Source organism: Callorhinus ursinus, unplaced genomic scaffold (genome assembly GCF_003265705.2).
Source record: "Callorhinus ursinus isolate GAN/ISIS: 27379988/994484 unplaced genomic scaffold, GSC_fseal_2.0 scaffold55, whole genome shotgun sequence".
Taxonomy (NCBI): domain Eukaryota; kingdom Metazoa; phylum Chordata; class Mammalia; order Carnivora; family Otariidae; genus Callorhinus; species Callorhinus ursinus.
In genome coordinates this window covers 2,174,535-2,190,148 of record NW_027397117.1, presented here as the reverse complement: position 1 = coordinate 2,190,148, position 15,614 = coordinate 2,174,535, and the positions used below count along the sequence as shown (strand labels likewise).

The 15,614-nt window shown below is 56.3% G+C and overlaps 1 protein-coding gene across 1 annotated transcript in view; it reads left to right on the top strand.

The window, feature by feature from the left end:
- The window catches only part of SRRM3 (serine/arginine repetitive matrix 3), a 54,545-nt gene that overhangs the window by 16,726 nt on the left and 22,205 nt on the right, over nucleotides 1–15,614 (top strand). Inside the window, exons 2-3 of the mRNA XM_073884190.1 lie at nucleotides 3,934–4,198; nucleotides 10,137–10,238. Of these exons, the coding sequence (XP_073740291.1) occupies nucleotides 3,966–4,198; nucleotides 10,137–10,238 (335 nt within the window). The 5' untranslated portion in view covers nucleotides 3,934–3,965. The remainder of the gene's footprint in view (nucleotides 1–3,933; nucleotides 4,199–10,136; nucleotides 10,239–15,614) is intronic.

Below are 15,614 nucleotides of genomic sequence, written 5' to 3'. Positions count from 1 at the left end.
CAGGTGCTGTCCTCGATGAATCTGATCATCAGATTATCAATGTTCCATCCAGTCAGTGGTGAACATACCAGATCAGACATGGGTGAGGACAGAGCCCTGTGGTCCTCCACTAAATACCTCCATCTAATGTGACATTGACCCATGAATCAGCTCCCTTTGAGCACAGGTCAGTCTATCCACTGATTACAACAGTGCAGAATATTCATTCCAATAACCGCAATACCTCTCTCTCCTTATGCAGTTTCACAGGGATTCCATAAAAGATAAGGTCAGATGCCTCTCAGAGAGACCTTGTGCCTGCAGTAACTCCCTGGTCGGCTGGCCCAGCACCTGCAGCTTGGAAGGAAATGGGCTCCACATGCAGTGACTATTCTTAGGGGCCTGGCATTCAGGGGTCATCCTTCAATAACCTATCTCTGATTCCTGCCTGGTGGCGGCCTCCAAGCCACCAGGTGAAGTTGGTAAAATCCACCATCCGTCCCAGTGAAAATCCAGATGGCCCCTGCCCCCGTGCCCATATACCCTCTCTTTTCCTTCTTAGAGCCATTCCTGAAAGATTGCCCTCAGCGGGCTAGCAATCTTAGCCAGGTATTCTCCTAGTGCTGGGGATAGAACTCCTCGGGACGGGGCCTGGAGATCTGAGTGTGCTCAGAACTGCTCCCACCAGCTTCCTCTCCCCACTGCCCTCAAGGAACTCAGGCCAACTTCTAGGCTGGGGAGCCTTGCCCATGTCAGAGGAAAAGCATGCAGGGCAGCATGGCTCAGAACCTGGTTCCGTGGGCTCCCCTGGAGCCTAAGCACTTTCCCCCCATACCCTCAGCACATCTCTTCCAAGTGATGGGTAGGCTCTGGGGAACCAGAATGAAGGGATCCCTCCCCTCAAAGGGCTCACAGTTCAGGGCGCCTGGGTGGCTCAGTTGGTTGAGCGACTGCCTTCGGCTCAGGTCATGATCCTGGAGTCCCGGGATCGAGTCCCACATCGGGCTCCCTGCTCAGCAGGGAGTCTGCTCCTCCCTCTGACCCTCCCCCCCTCATGTTCTCTCTCTCTATCTCATTCTCCCTGTCAAATAAATAAATAAATAAATCTTTAAAAAAAAAGGGGGCTCACAGTTCAGGAGGCGGGGGTCAGATGCAAACAACAAGTTGAACTTCAGTATCTATAGAGGTGAGGACAAAAGCTGGAGCACAAATAGATAATGGCCCACTCTTCCTGAGAAGCCAGGACAGCTTCCCAGAGGAGGTGACATTTGGGCTGGGCCCTGAAGGATGAGCAGAAGCTCCCCAGGTGGGAAAGAGAGGAAATGGAATTCCAGCACAGGGGAACTCTATAGGCAAGGGCCCAAAGGAATGAGAGTACATGTCTGGGGACTGATGACCCAGGCCAAGGGGCTGGATGTTGGCTGCAGGATGAGGCGTAGCAAGGGAGGAAGTTGCAAGATAGCATAAGGCAAAATGTGAAGGGGTCTTACACGTTGTTAAGGACTCTGCCAGGCAGTACTCGATCCTGCCTCCTGTTGTAATTATCTTCTATTTGTTCCACCCATGTGCATCAAGCTCCACCTGCGCATTCAGGCAGTTTGCTGGCACTAGGAGTTGAAAGCTAAGCAGCTCTCAGGGCGGGGAGGTGGGGGAGGGCAGACCTGTGAGCCCACGGTGACAACAGCCACTAGAGGCTATTAACCAGGGCATAACACAGTCTGATGTGCTCCTGGACTGATCTCTCAGGTTGCTGATGGTGATGGTGGCGTGAGGGGTGAAGGATGAGGGAGGCAGGATGTAGAGGCAGCGGATCAGAGTGAGGGGCTTGGATTTTGCTGGTGTCAGGAGGGGAGCCAAGTGGATAAGTGGAAGCCATGTTGAGAAGAGGTGATGGGGACCAAACTTGGCGACAGGTAAGCTGCGGTGGGCCAGGGCAACAGGGGTCTCCAAGCCCCACACATGTCCACACATGTTGGTCCGTGGTGCGGGTGACCAACAGCCGGAAGGGTCACCCATGGCCAAGCACTGTGGCCAAGGCAGGTGGAGAGCAGGGCTCTCAGAGCTCCGTGTGGGGCTTGGGAAATGTGTGGTGCTTGTGGGTCACCCCACGAGAGGTCCTGGTGGAGCTGGGGGCAGGGCTGGGCTAGGACAGAGGCGGGAAGCTGGCAGGGCTTAGGGATGGAGAGAGAGGTTAGAAGAACAGGTCTGGTCTGTAAAGCCCCAAGAGCCTTCCTCTCCAGAAGAGTCTAGATGATGCTCCCAGGCACAGGTAGGGACCAGAGGCTCAGAGGTCAGTGACATCCTCAGGGTCACACAGCAAGGAGTAGGGGAGCCTGGCCTAGAACCCAGGGGCTTGGGATTTAGGGGGATGAAAAGAGTTTATGGGAAAAGAGTTTATGTTCTCATCGTCACCGTCACTGCCTGTCACTCTGTCCCCTTCCCTCCCTTCCAGTTTTTGTGGCTCCGAACACCCCCACCCCATCACTACAAGGCCAGTGAGGGGAGTGACTGTTGTGGGGTTGTGTTGCAGGAAAGGCCCCATCTAGGATGTCCAGACATGCCCAATCCCTTCTTCCCACCTCCCTCCACAATTCCCTCCTTCCCATCCCACTCCCTGGGAAGGAGGCCTCTCTGTTGCTTAGCAACTAGCTGGAGCCTAGGAGAAAGGAAATGGAAATAGCAGGAGGTGCCTCCCCTCTGTCAAGATAGGTCCTTGGTGCACATGAGGGTGCTTGCCCGTGTGCATGTGCATACTCTACTCTGAGCCTAGTGTGGAGCCAGGGCCTCCTACCTTTGGGGCCATTCTGACTCCCACATCACTCAGCCTGCAGGAGGATGCAGCTGTCAGCAAAGCTAATGTTAGTGCCATTTTGGTCACATCTTCAGGAGCAGCGTTTCCAGAACAAAGGAGGGGACAGACCTGTGGGTGTCCCTCTGGATCCGGCCCACACCTGGAAGGTTGGCTTTGGAAAAGTTGGCCAGATCAACTGAAAACCGCACGTGTGGGTGGGATTGCAGTCAACTGCATCTTCCCATCTCCCGCAGGGCTGCCCTGGGAACCGACTGGGAGTGGGGAGTCCATGTAGCCTGTGACCCCATAGGCCAGGGGTCAGTGGGTGTTCAGAGTGAGGTGGAGAAGTTTAACTGAGGCTGAAGGAAAAACAAAAATAAAACTGACAGGGCGCCTGGGTGGCTCAGTTGGTTAAGCGACTGCCTTCGGCTCAGGTCATGATCCCGGGGTCCTGGGATCGAGTCCCACATCGGGCTCCCAGCTCAGGGGGGAGCCTGCTTCTCCCTCTGACTCTCTCCCCTCTCATGCTGTTTCTCTCTTGCTCGCTCTCTAATAAATAAATAAAATCTTTAAAAAAATAAAAATAAAAAAATAAAACTGACAGATTTTACCTGGGGCACCTGGCTGGCTCAGCTGGAAGAGCACTCAACTCTTAATCTCAGGGCTGTGAGTTTGAGCCCCACATTGGGTGTAGATTACTTAATTAATTAAATAAATACGTAAATACATAAATAAATAAACTTAAAAAAAAGACAACTAACAAATTTTCCCAGAGACCGATGTGGTTACCTGGGGAAGTTACTAGCAGGTGTGCAAGCGGGGGCCCAGGAATTGGTATAAGGGAGCGTGCGTTGCCTAGGTGGTTACTAGGTCCCTGGAGATGACTATTCCAAGCCCGCGGCCCTTGGAGGCATTCTAGTCCAGCATCCACCCACTTTGCAGATGGGAAAGCCTGGTGTCCAATCCCCCCCCTCATGCCCTGAGGTGTGATCCAAAGGTGCTAACCTGACATCAGCCCCCGCCCCCCCCCCACCCAAGCATGAGGGGAAGCGGATTAGAGCCATGAGTGGGCCTTTAAATCTCCAGGATTAACCCGAGCGCACAGGAGCTTAGCAGGTGGCCGAGAAGTGACCACCCGCCTGGTGTCTGTGTCTGTCTCACAGGGCCGAGGCCAGCGGCTCCGGGGCCAGCCGCCATGTCCTCCACCGTGAACAACGGGGCGGCCACCATGCCGTCCCCACCGGACGCGGCGAACGGCTTCCCGCAGCCGGGCGCCTCCTCGGGGACCTGGCCGCGGGCGGAGGAGGAGCTGCGCGCCGCAGAGCCGGGCCTGGTGAAGCGCGCGCACCGCGAGATCCTGGACCACGAGCGCAAGCGGCGCGTGGAGCTCAAGTGCATGGAACTGCAGGAGATGATGGAGGAGCAAGGGTGAGCGGGCCGGGGGCGGGGCGGGGCGGGGCCGGCGAGGCTTGAAACCCTGCGGGCAGGCCAGGGGCCAGACTGATCCAGTTGGGGTGGGGCCCTTGCAAGGCCAGACGAACTTCATTCATTTATTCGTTTATTCAACCAATAAGCTGTCTTGAACGCCTGCCCTCCGTCGAGCTCTGAACTAGGCTCAGATGCACGGACGCCAAGGAGACACAGTCCATGTCTTCCAGAAACATCCAGTCCAGCGGGGGGGGGGGGGGGGGGGGGGGAAAGAAGCATCGAAACATCCATGGCAAGTCAAGGTCTCAGTTTGCCCTTCTCTAAAACGGCTCTGTTGAGCTTCCTGGACTCTGCCAAGCAGGTGCTGCAGCCACGCCCGAGGGCACAATGGGCCCTTACTACGCGGGCGGGCGGGGAGACTGCCTGTGGTTTCAGCAGAGGAGTTCCTGCCGGCAGCCACACCTGAAAGTTTCGGTTTTACCTGTCCAATTTAGAACTAGTCACAGGGACACGCAAGGGCGCCATGTACTGTGCTGGGCAATGTTGGGCCCCAGAGCCAGATTTGAGTCCCTTCCTCAAAGACCACCCCTCGTCCCCCTACTCCCTCCCCATCTCAGGAGAGAAACAAGCATGTTTACAACCAACTCCACCGTAAAACAAATTAGAATCATGGTTAGGGGACAGGACAGGAGAGGGCCAAGTGCTTCAGGAGCTCAGGGGAGAGATTCTGAGAAAAGATGTTTGAATGGGCCTTGAAGGATGAGTAGGAGTTCGTCAGGGCTTGTGCACTGATCAGTCAGGAAGGATCTTTTTAGGGACTTCCCTCAAAAGTCCAGTGGAGACAGGACAGGCCTAGCACATGGAGCTGGAGGCAAAGAAACAGAACATGGGAATGTCCAGGCTGGGCCTGGATCCAGGGTCCTCAGGGGGCAGCCAGGCAGGCTCCCTGGGGCACAGAGACTTGGTCCAGGTGGGGGTGGGGAGGGTCCCTGCAGAGAGTGATAAAAGGATGGAAGGCAGCTGAAGGCAGGCAGAAAGGAGGCTTCCAGCTGGCAATGAAACCAGGTTTGATGAGCTGTGGTTGTGGACAGAGGAAACGAGATCCCTTAGGGAGAGGGTTGAGTAAGGGGTGGGAAGAGGAGAGCCCGAGGACCTTATCAACCTACAAATCCTGCTAAATTGGGAGACTCAGGCCTTGAAGGGATTGTGGGCAGGTGGGCAAGGTTAGGGAACAGGAGGGGTGCCTGGGCCAGAAGAGGGCCAGCCTTCTGTGCTGTATTCTTGGGAACTGCCTCCTTCCCCTCCCAGAGGGGAAGGAGGCAGAGCCCCTTGCAGAGCCCCATTCTCTCAGGGACCTCCTAAGGCCCCCTCTCATGGCGCCCCTCCCCTCCAAGCCTCCTCCCCCTCGCTGAATCGCCTTCTCCTCCAGGAGCCCCCAGCCCCTCACTGCACACCAGAGGGTCATTATCAGATGAGAGCAGCCTCAGGCAGAAGGGGTCGGCATTTGGCCATGTCCTTGATGTCAGTCCCCTGGCATCAAGGACCCATGCCTCTCTGGGAGGCACCCACCAGGTCTCCAGTGAGTGCCCTTTCCCCCACCCAAGCCCTCACTCCAGGTGCTCCTTAGACTGGAGTCTCCCGGAAAGCTAGCTCTCAAGTCACCAGCCCCCCCACTCCTACCCCTTAGCAGCGGTCTGGTCAGTGGAGGGCACATCCCAGATGTGAGCAAGCCACGGCGGAGGGCACATCCCAGATGTGAGCAAGCCACGGCTACTTGGCCTGTAAAATAGGGAGTTGTTCTGAGAGTCCCATGGGCTAAAGATGTTCGGGGCTTCCCCACCTCCAGCCAGTCCCCATAAGGTGCTCCACAAACACGGGGCACCCTTGCTCTGTTATAGAATCTAGTCATCAATATCCATTTCTACAAACACTGGTTCATTCGAGCTTATTTACCAGGTTCTCGGGCATTTGACAAATATTCCCACTAGTCACAGGAACACACATTCTTTGGCCCCATTAAAAAGCAATCCCTTCCCTAATATTGATGGATGGCTGGTTAATTCATTGGTGATTGATGCTGCTTTGGAGTCACCTTCCCCGGCAGCCTCCGTGGGCAGCCTGCAATCACCAGAGGGCCAGGATCAGAGCCCCCCCCTGTGTGGTATGCTGCTCCCACCCCAGCCCCAACTCCCTCCACACACACCCACCTATGCCCCTTCCTGTGAGGACTCACAGGGTGCACAGGGTTTGGAGCTTGGAGGCCTCCCTTCTCCCTGTTCTACTTCCTCATCCATCAGATGGGAAGAGGAAGGCTGCCCACCGCCACAGAGCTGCAGGGAAAGACAAATCAGTGACCAAGGAAGCGATTATTTAGGAACCTCCAGGTCTGGGCAGAGACGGGCAGAATGACACAATTTCTAATCTGGGGACCTCTTTGAAAATGCAGTGTCTCCTTACCGCACCCCGACCTCAGAGGGCCATCCAGGGAGCAACAACGAATTTGGCCTGTCCTTCCCTTGTGACCCCTTCCTGGCAGGGACACTGAGACAGGAGTCACCGCCCTCCCCGTCCCCAGTTCCCTGGCCAAACCTTTGACTTTTAGCCCGAGACTTTGGCACGGCAGCTGGACCCCCTGCATGGCCTTAAGCTGGCAAGTGCTGCCACCCCAAGGAGTGCATGGTTTGGTACCAGCCTCCCTATCTTGGCCCTTGCCTCCAGGGAGAAGAGGCGTGGAAAAAGGCAGGGAGCCTAGGACCACTAGATCCTCTGTCCCTCCTGCTCTGAGACAAATAGTCCTTTTTTTTTTTCTTTTTAAGATTTTTTTTGTTTATTTGAGAGAGAGCATGAGAGAGAGCACGAACTGGGGCAGAGGAGCCGAGAGAGAGGGAGAAGCAGGCTCCCCGCTGAGCAGGGAGCCCGACTCGAGGCTCGATCCCAAGGACGCAGGATCATGACCGGAGCCTAAGGCAGAGGCCCAAGCAAGTGAGCTACCCAGGGCCCCCAAACAGTCCTTAATATTTATTGAGCAGCTACTATGTGCCACCCAGTGCACAAAGTGCTTTGTAAGCATCATTTCCCTTAATCCTGTGACAGCCTTGAAAGACAATTTACTACCCCATTTCACAGATGTAGAGGCTGAGGCTGAGAAGTGTATGGACTTGTCCAAGGTCACAGAGCTAGAAAGTGGGGGGTGCCAGGCCTCAAAAATAGGACTTCCTGGCTCTTGGCCTCTTCCCTTACTCATGGTCCAACGTGGCCTTGGCTGAGGGTTGACCTCAAGAGGCATGAGGGAGCAGGAGACTTGGAGGTAGTGGTTGTACCCAGGATCTCTTTGCCCATCCTCGGGTCCCCAGCTTCTCCCAGGAAGATGTCCCGGGGCATAAAGGGGTCCTCCCCAAGTCTCCACGTCCATTCAGTCCAGCCCTCCCGGCCTCCCAGTGACACGTGCTGGAGTCCTGGAGCCTGCCGGCTCTAGGCTGAGCCCTAAGTCCCTTCCCTGCACGTGTCCTGTTCCAGGTCTCAATGAAACCCTGACTTCTGCTCCTACCGCCCAGCCTCATATGCTCCACAGACCCCAGGAGTCCGGGGAATGTGGACCCTGGCCTGAAGCTCATCCCATTCAACTGAGGATCTGGCCCAGCCTCGCTTTTGGACCATCTCCTCCCCAACCCCTCTGGGCCCAGGGCCCCATGCCTAATGGCCCAGCCAGCCTGTCCCTCCCTCCCAGAGCCCTGTGAGCCACAGGGGGGGCAGGGCAGTGTGGAAGGGCCTCTGCTGTTCGTCTCTATGCTGCTGCCAATGACAAGCCTGTCTCCCGAGGAGAAGGTGAGGTGGGAGGAGTTCCTCCGTGCCTCCACTGCTCAGAAAGTGCAACCACCCCTTCTTCCTGGGCACCAGGACAGCCCAGCCGACCAAGGGCTCTGCACTGCCCAACAAGAAAGGCCAAGGCACCTCCAGCCAAATGCCCAAGTCTGAGGCTAACAGAGCCTGGGGTGGACATTGATGAGCCAAGACCCAGGCTTGGAAGAGAGGGGCCCCTGCTCTTGCAGGCATGACTTAATCCTCCCTACAATGGGCCACAACACAGGTGCCTGGACCTGCAGAAGGACAGAGCACAGCTGGGGGTCAGGGGATGCGTGCTAGGAAGGAGCTAGTGCTCCTCATGTAGCCCCTGATATCCTCAGTCGGTCTCCAGGCCCCAGTCATCCTGCGTCCTTGATGGATTGTTGTCCACTTCTCCGCCTGCATCCTCATGGCCACTCTCTCGCTCCGACTTCACCATCTCCTGCACAAACCCCTACAGTAGCCCAGGACCAGCCTCCCTGCCTCCAGATCCCTCCCCTCCAGCTGTGCAGCTACCAGAGCCAGATGTCCAAAATGAAAATCCAGCCTGCAAACAGTTCGATGCCTCTCCATCACCAGCCACTTGTTTGTCAAAAAAATGTGGATGCCACATGTGGCAGACAAGGTGTCAGATGCTGGGGACACAGTGGCAATCCAGACAGACAAGGCCCTGCCCTCAGGGAACTCCCAGGCCAGTGTAGGACACAGAGGAGTCAGGCAACAGGTAGACTAGCACGAGAGCCACCTGGAGGTACAGGCTGCGAAGGAAACACAAACGTGGTCACCTAACCTGGTGGGGCGGGGGTATCCGTCCTGCTGTAAACATCCCACGAGTCACGTCTTTGTGCTTAGCCATGATTATTTCCACAGGGTAAACCTGCAAGTTAATTTTATGAGTCAAAAGATGTGCCCATTTTTTAAGGCCTTTGCAAGGACTTGCCAAATTGCTCTCCAAAAAGGCTGGGCCAATCCCAAACACCTGTTGGAGAAGTTGGGGGTGGGGGAGAAGGGAGGAGAAGAGGAGGGAGGACAGCCATGGGGTCCCTGAGGGGCAACGACGTGCCATTTTCACGGACATGCTCCATGCGGAGGCCTGGGTGGGTCTGCTGTGTGGACAGAGCGGCTGGTGAGCGGAGGACAGACACAAGACAGGACCTGGTTCCTGTTTTGCCACCACCATGTTTTCCATCTGGGACAATGACCTGCAGCCCAGGAAGGGGGGAGTGAGGGGTTTAGGACCCTGAGACTCATTCAGCAACAGACAGGTGCTGTGTGCCAGGCACAGGGCAAGGGGCTGGGTGAGCAGAGATTCCCCCCCACCCCTGCCCTGGGGCAGCATGGACATGGCTGGAGGGGGTCATGCCAGAGGAGCTGAGAGGCCCTGCAGCGACTGTCACAGGGGCTGCAGTGAGAGGGGATCATGATGGACCCCAGGGCGTGGGAGTAAGGGTGAACATTCTGGACTTTGGTCCCTAGCCTGAGCCTGGGCTTAGGGAGGGAGGGAGAAGGGAATAGAGGAGTCAGGGGATTCATTCAAGACCAGACCTCACCCACCTCCCCTGACAGAATGGGAAACAATGGATCTAGCACCGGGATCTGGGTCAGGCCACTTGGCAGCCTTGCTCACGCAGAGGTTGGGATGCTCTGAGGACTTCCCAAGGCTGTTGTGAGGATCAGATGTCTTTGAAGCCAGGAAAGCAGAAAAGGCCTGGATCTTCATTTCTCCCTTAATATGTCTCCAGAGAGTGACTGTAGTCTGGATGTGGGCGGGCAGTCTGCCCTGGGAGTAGAGGAGGACTGGCAGGAAGGGCACAGCCTCCACTGGGCAGTCTCCCCACCTCTAAGAACAATTCCTTTAGTTCATTTGGTTGTTTGGCTAGTTGTTGCTTGTTTGTTTAGTTGGTGGTTTGCCTGGTTCGGTGCCAAATGGGTAGGCCTTGAGCTTCCCCAGCGCTGAAAGCCTTGCTTGGTGGTGGGACCTCGGACGGGTCATTGCAAGCTGGAAGGTGCACCTGTGATGGGGGGGTGGGTGGGGGCAGGCAGGGAGGGAAGGGAAGCCAAGACAGCAGACCTCACCTTCCCTGTGCCCCTACAGGTACTCAGAGGAGGAGACACGGCAGAAGGTCAGGACTTTCCGGCAGATGCTGATGGAGAAGGAGGGAATGCTCACCAGGGAGGACCGGCCTGGGGGCCACATGTGAGTGCTCCCCTGCCTGGGGGTGGGACAGGGGGGGATGTGAGCTCAGGCAGCAGCTGGGTGCCAGAAGGGTCTTTCCAGAGGGGGTTGGGGGGCGGCGCAAGGTGGAGGAGAGGGCGTGCATCCCATCCATTGGAAGCTCCAGGCTGGCCCTGGGCACAAATCAGGGGCCACTGGGCCCCCCAGCATCCCCCAGGGCTCCCCTGCTATGGCTCAGTGGTGGGGAGGCAGCCCAGAGCCCAACTTGGGGAATCCTGGGCTGCAAATCGGGGAAACTCAGAAATGTTCTGATCCCAGGCATGGCCACTGGCTGACAGTGTGGCCCCGGGCCGGTCCGTCCTCCCCAACTATTACCACCTGTAAAATGGGCCCCAGAGTAAACATGGGTTCTGGAAAGTAGGAACCAACACACCAAATGCCATTGCTCGTGTGGCCAAAGTCTCGTCGGGCAACAAGAACAAGGGCTCTGCGGGTCATCTCTTGCTCCTCTCATGGGCCAGGAGGAGTACCAGCGTGCCATAGGCCCCTGGGCATCAAACAGGGAAGTGATGGGGCAGCAGATTTGTCTTACGTTAGAGACCTGGGAACCACTCAAAGCCAGAGGAGAATGCAGCAGGCTGCTGTGAGGATGGTGGAGGCAGCCTGTCCCTGCCAGTGTCCAGGCCAAGGGGTGGGGGTGGGGGGATGGCTGACCAAGCCCCATGCCCGGCAGGCAGTGTGCATGGAAGGAGCATCATGGAATCCACTCAATGGACCTTCCCCTTGCTCAGCCTCGGAGCCCCCACCCAGTTCTGGCTCTAGGTGGGACTGAGGCTGGGTGAGCAGCCAGGGTAAATGCTCCTGGCATTTCCTCCACGGTGGGACTAACTTGGGAAGCAAGCCTCTTGCTGAGGCCCTAAACCCCTGTCACCTTATCTCACACAAATCAAAAGGACAGCAACACCTTCTGAGAGATTTTCCCATTGCTGTTGTCGTAAGGACAAATGGCCCTTCGGGAGTAGACGGACCTGGATGGGCAGCGGGGAAGCCCTTTCTTCTTCCTTCTGGACCGCTGAGGGCTCCAGGGGTGGGGGAGTCCCGCCTGACCTCACCTAAACCTCACCTCTCCGGTTCGGGGTTGGGTAGGAGCAAACATGGTCAGAGCAGCCCCAGGCTCGTGGGGGGCTCATGGGTGATCTGGGGGAGCCAGGCTCAGAGGTGATGAGGTGATGCTACCACCACCTCCCTCTCTCCAGGCACCCAGAACTCACAGCACCCCCAGCCACTCCTGCGCCCTCCCTTCAGTGGTGCCCATCCAGCCCTACCCACCCAAGGGCAGGGTCAATGCCTCTCTCCCCTTCCCAGAGCTCCTGACAACCAGAGCCTCCTCCAAACCAAGACTTTCTGACCTGTGCCCCCTCAAATCACCCCAGAGCTTTTCTGGAAAGTCACGCTCTTCCACACAGTGTGAGGGCAGGAGGCCTGTGTGGACTCTCCGGCCATCTTCCCTGGCCCTTCCAGCAAGAAGCCTGCCCTTCTTCCCTCTCCCGGGCTCCTTCCTTCTAATGAAATTCCCATCCTTCCTCAACTCCACTTCCTCCTCTGGCCACCACCCTACGTTTTTCTCTCCTTTCTCAACCGAATTTCCGTGGAGTGTGTGGCCCACTTGGCCTCTACTTCCTTAGGCCACGGGAGCCATGGTGGGTTTCTGCCCTCCCCTGCTCGCCCTGTGGCCACCAGAGCCCTACCCCTCTTGGCCCTGTGCCTCTCTGCAGGCCTGGCCTCTCTCTCTGGCAGGTGCTTCCCCATCTGGAAGCCTCCTCTTCTCCTGGCTTCCAGGGTGCGGTTCCGTGTCGCCCCCTGCCCCTCCGGTGGCTCTCTCTGTCTCTCCTGCTCCTGCCCTCCTCCCAGATGTTGGACCCTTCCCTCCACTCCCTGGGGGGAATCTCATCTGTGAGCCAGCTGGGACTGCCTCCTCTGAGCCAGTGACTCTCCGGGCTTCTTCAGTCGTCTTGGTCTTATCTTCCCTCGGATGAAGGAATGATGCATTTAAGAACCAGGGACGCACTGGGAAATCGGCCACCGTGTCCATCAGCAGAAGACGTGTCCTTGAGGGTCTAGTGCTGCACGCCTCCCCCTGTGCCAGTGCTAGGAGTGGGGAGGAGAAGTGGGGAAGATGGGGCCCCCGCCCTCTGCAACCTGAAGCCAGGAATTACCAGCAACTCCTGACCAGAAGAGACAACAGGGTGGCCCCTTGAACCCCTTAGCCCTTGGGCCTTGTGTGTGTTCAGTGGAGGAAGAGAGAGAGGCAGGTGGGTGTGGTCAGTCAGGAAGGGTCCCTTGGAAGGGGCAGTGTCTGGAAGACTTGGGGGTCGGGGAGGACTCCTGCTCTGGAGGCAGAGGAGAATATAGCCTTGGCCAGGGGTCCTGGGATCCCACTCTCATGTTGGAAGACATTGAAGACACAATCTTTATTGGTTCTCTTTACTGCTATCTCCCTGGTGCCTAGAACAGTGCAGCTTGCCCGATTTTCCCCGAAGTTTGTCTCCTCCTCTATATGGGAAAAGGGACAGGGTCAGAGGCTTCTCCTAGCTCAGGCAGCCCAAATGGTGTGAAAATAGCACTCTGGTGACTACAGCAAGCCAAGGAGGCTGATGGCTGCCTGGAATCCTCACAGGCTGGGAGGAGCTAGCTGTTTGCGGTGCTGAACCCAAGGCCCAAGGCAGAGAGGTGACAGGGAGCTGGTGACAGATTGGCCTGCCTTCCTGCGGACCGGGCATCTGAGCCTGTCTTCACTTCCTAGCTCAGAGTCTGGGGTAGTGGAAGGAGAGTATGGGCTCTGGCGTCAGACACCTCACCTGCCCCAACCTCTAAGCTCAGTGTGAACAGCCTGGGCCCTGGTTCCCAACTCTGCCACACCCCAGCTGTGTAACGTGGGCAGGCCCTTGACTTCTCTGGGCCTTTGCTTCTTTATTTATACAGTGGACCACCCGGCAGTCCCTGTGCTTATGCATCTGGCTTCCTGCCCCTGAGACCCCGGGCCCTCATACACTGGCATTTTGAGACATGGAGAAATCCGGTGCCCTCTTAGAGTGAGGTGACAAAGCCAGAGCCAGTGGAAGGGTCACCACACGGGGAGGAAGTGAGGAGGGAGGTCTGATTTTAACCCGCTATGGACTGTAAGAGCCCATGGCACCTCCCACCCAAGAAAAGAGTCTTGATGGGGCAGGGTCACTCCCAGAGCTTTTTGTCCCCAGGGAGCATCTTTTTTCCTTAAGTTAATCGACTGGTCTGAGTGACAGCCTCTTGAGACAGACCCCCTTCGGTCTACTCTCCACACTGGATATAGGACATCTATTCCATAGATGATGGGAGCCAGTGGAAGGTTTCTGGGAGGTGTGATGTGGTCAGACAGGTGTTTGGGCACTTTCCTCTTGGGAAGAGGAATCAGAAGGGTGACGCGGCAGGGAGATTAGTGGGGCAGCTAGCACTCTAATCGGGAAGCGAGGTGAGAGAGAGCACGTCCCAGAGACATTGAGAGAGGACACGCCTTTGTCCTTGGAAACTGATCAATGTGGGGAACCTGTTCCTCCTTGGAAACCCTCTGTGGTTCCCCACCACCCAGGCAACCAAGCTGGACTCGTTGGCCTGCCGCTGGGAGGCCCTCCCCACTCTCAGCCCAGCCTCGTGCCCCACTCCCAGCCTCACGCAGCAGCCAGTCCGACCTGCTGGCAGACCCCAGCTCCCTCCTGTGCACTCTCCTTTCATGCCTTTGCTCGTTCTAGGCCCTTCTGCACCTGGTTCAAGTTCGCCCCATCGCTCAAGGCTGCCTCCAAAAACCACTTTCCCAATATTCTTGGGATAAAAGTGAAACCTTCTCCTCCTTGGAACCACACGATGCTTTCTTACTTCTTGTGGTTGCTATCAGTTCTTTTTTATTTTTTCGTCCCTCGCTCTGATAGACAACCTTTAAGAAATAATTGCTTTCATAGTTACGTAACATCACAAAATGCTTGGGAGAGAGAGGGCTTATGGAAAACAACATTCATAAGCTACTCCCTCACACAGTGAGCAAATTCCAGTGTTGTTGTTGTTGTTTTTCTGTGCATCTAATTTTATGCATCGAGCCACCTTTCGGGGCCTCATTATTTTATCTATAAGATGAGAATATTAATGATGGTACCCATGTCACTGACTTGTTCTGTGCATTAAATGGCTAAATGAGATAAACACACATCAAGCGCTTAGAATAGTACCTGACACCTGCGTTAGTAATTATGGCAATACGCCCCAGGGCACTGTGAGGAGCCAGAGGGGGGGCCCCAGGCCTGACTCATCCCTGTTCCTGCCGCGGTGGGGGCCCCCTCCCCCGCTTGCCCCCTGCCCACGCCTCAGGCAGGCCTGGCGCTGGCTGTGTGAATCAGCAGAGAGGGCAGACCCTTTGCCTGGAATCCCCCCCTCCTCTGTCTGGCCTCATTCATCTGTCAGTTAGCTATCATGCTCCCGGCTAGTGGCAAGCAGAGCAAGTTCATTAGAGAAACTGGCATGAGAAGAGCGTGTGAGCGGCAGTCTTTACCCAGGTCAGAGCCTTGCCCAGGGCAGCCAGTCCCAACAGGTGTCCTGTGCGGTGCGGAACCTCCATCCGTGCTCCGTCCCTCTGCAGTAGACCCCGAGTGCGTGGCTGGCTCTGGCCAGCTCTGTGGGGCTTGGACTGTTCCGTCACAGGGGAGTAACGCCTCCCCTGCCTAGTCCACAGACGTGGGGAGGTGTCGACTAGCTGACAAACACGAATTTAAGAGCAGGAAGTGCTGAACAAATCTGGAACTTGGTGCGTATACCTACAAATGTGTCTATAAAGCAGAGAGGCCATGGCTGGGCTAACATCTGCAGCGGAGGCCAGCTGGGAAAGTCAAGGCCTGTCTGTTTGACCATGAATTCTCAAAGCCAACTGCCTAAGTGAACTTACATTCTCTACTCAAAGGGGATGTTCCTTTCCTTCTCCGGGCCTCAGTTTATTCATCTGTAAAATGGGGGGTGCGATTTCTCTTAATCAGGTAGTGGCTCAGATTGGGATTTGCGAACCATGAGGAGCTCATGGAAACGTTAGAGAACATTATTGTTAGTGATATTATCATCCAGGAAAGGCAGGCTAGGAGAACGCAGGTTTCTGGCCTTGGGAGATCCTACAAAACAGATATCCTGATACCAGCTGCACCAATTCAGCAAGAGAGGCCGCAGCCTAGGCCCATTTATAGCCCTGGAACATACAAGGCAAGTCTTACCAGGAAGTTCTGAGAACTTGTGCCTCTCCCTGAGCCCACTACTCAGGCTCTATGCTTGTCTTTCAATGCTCCTAGCAGACAAGATCCCAAGTAAACCTCTCAGAAGGGACCAGAG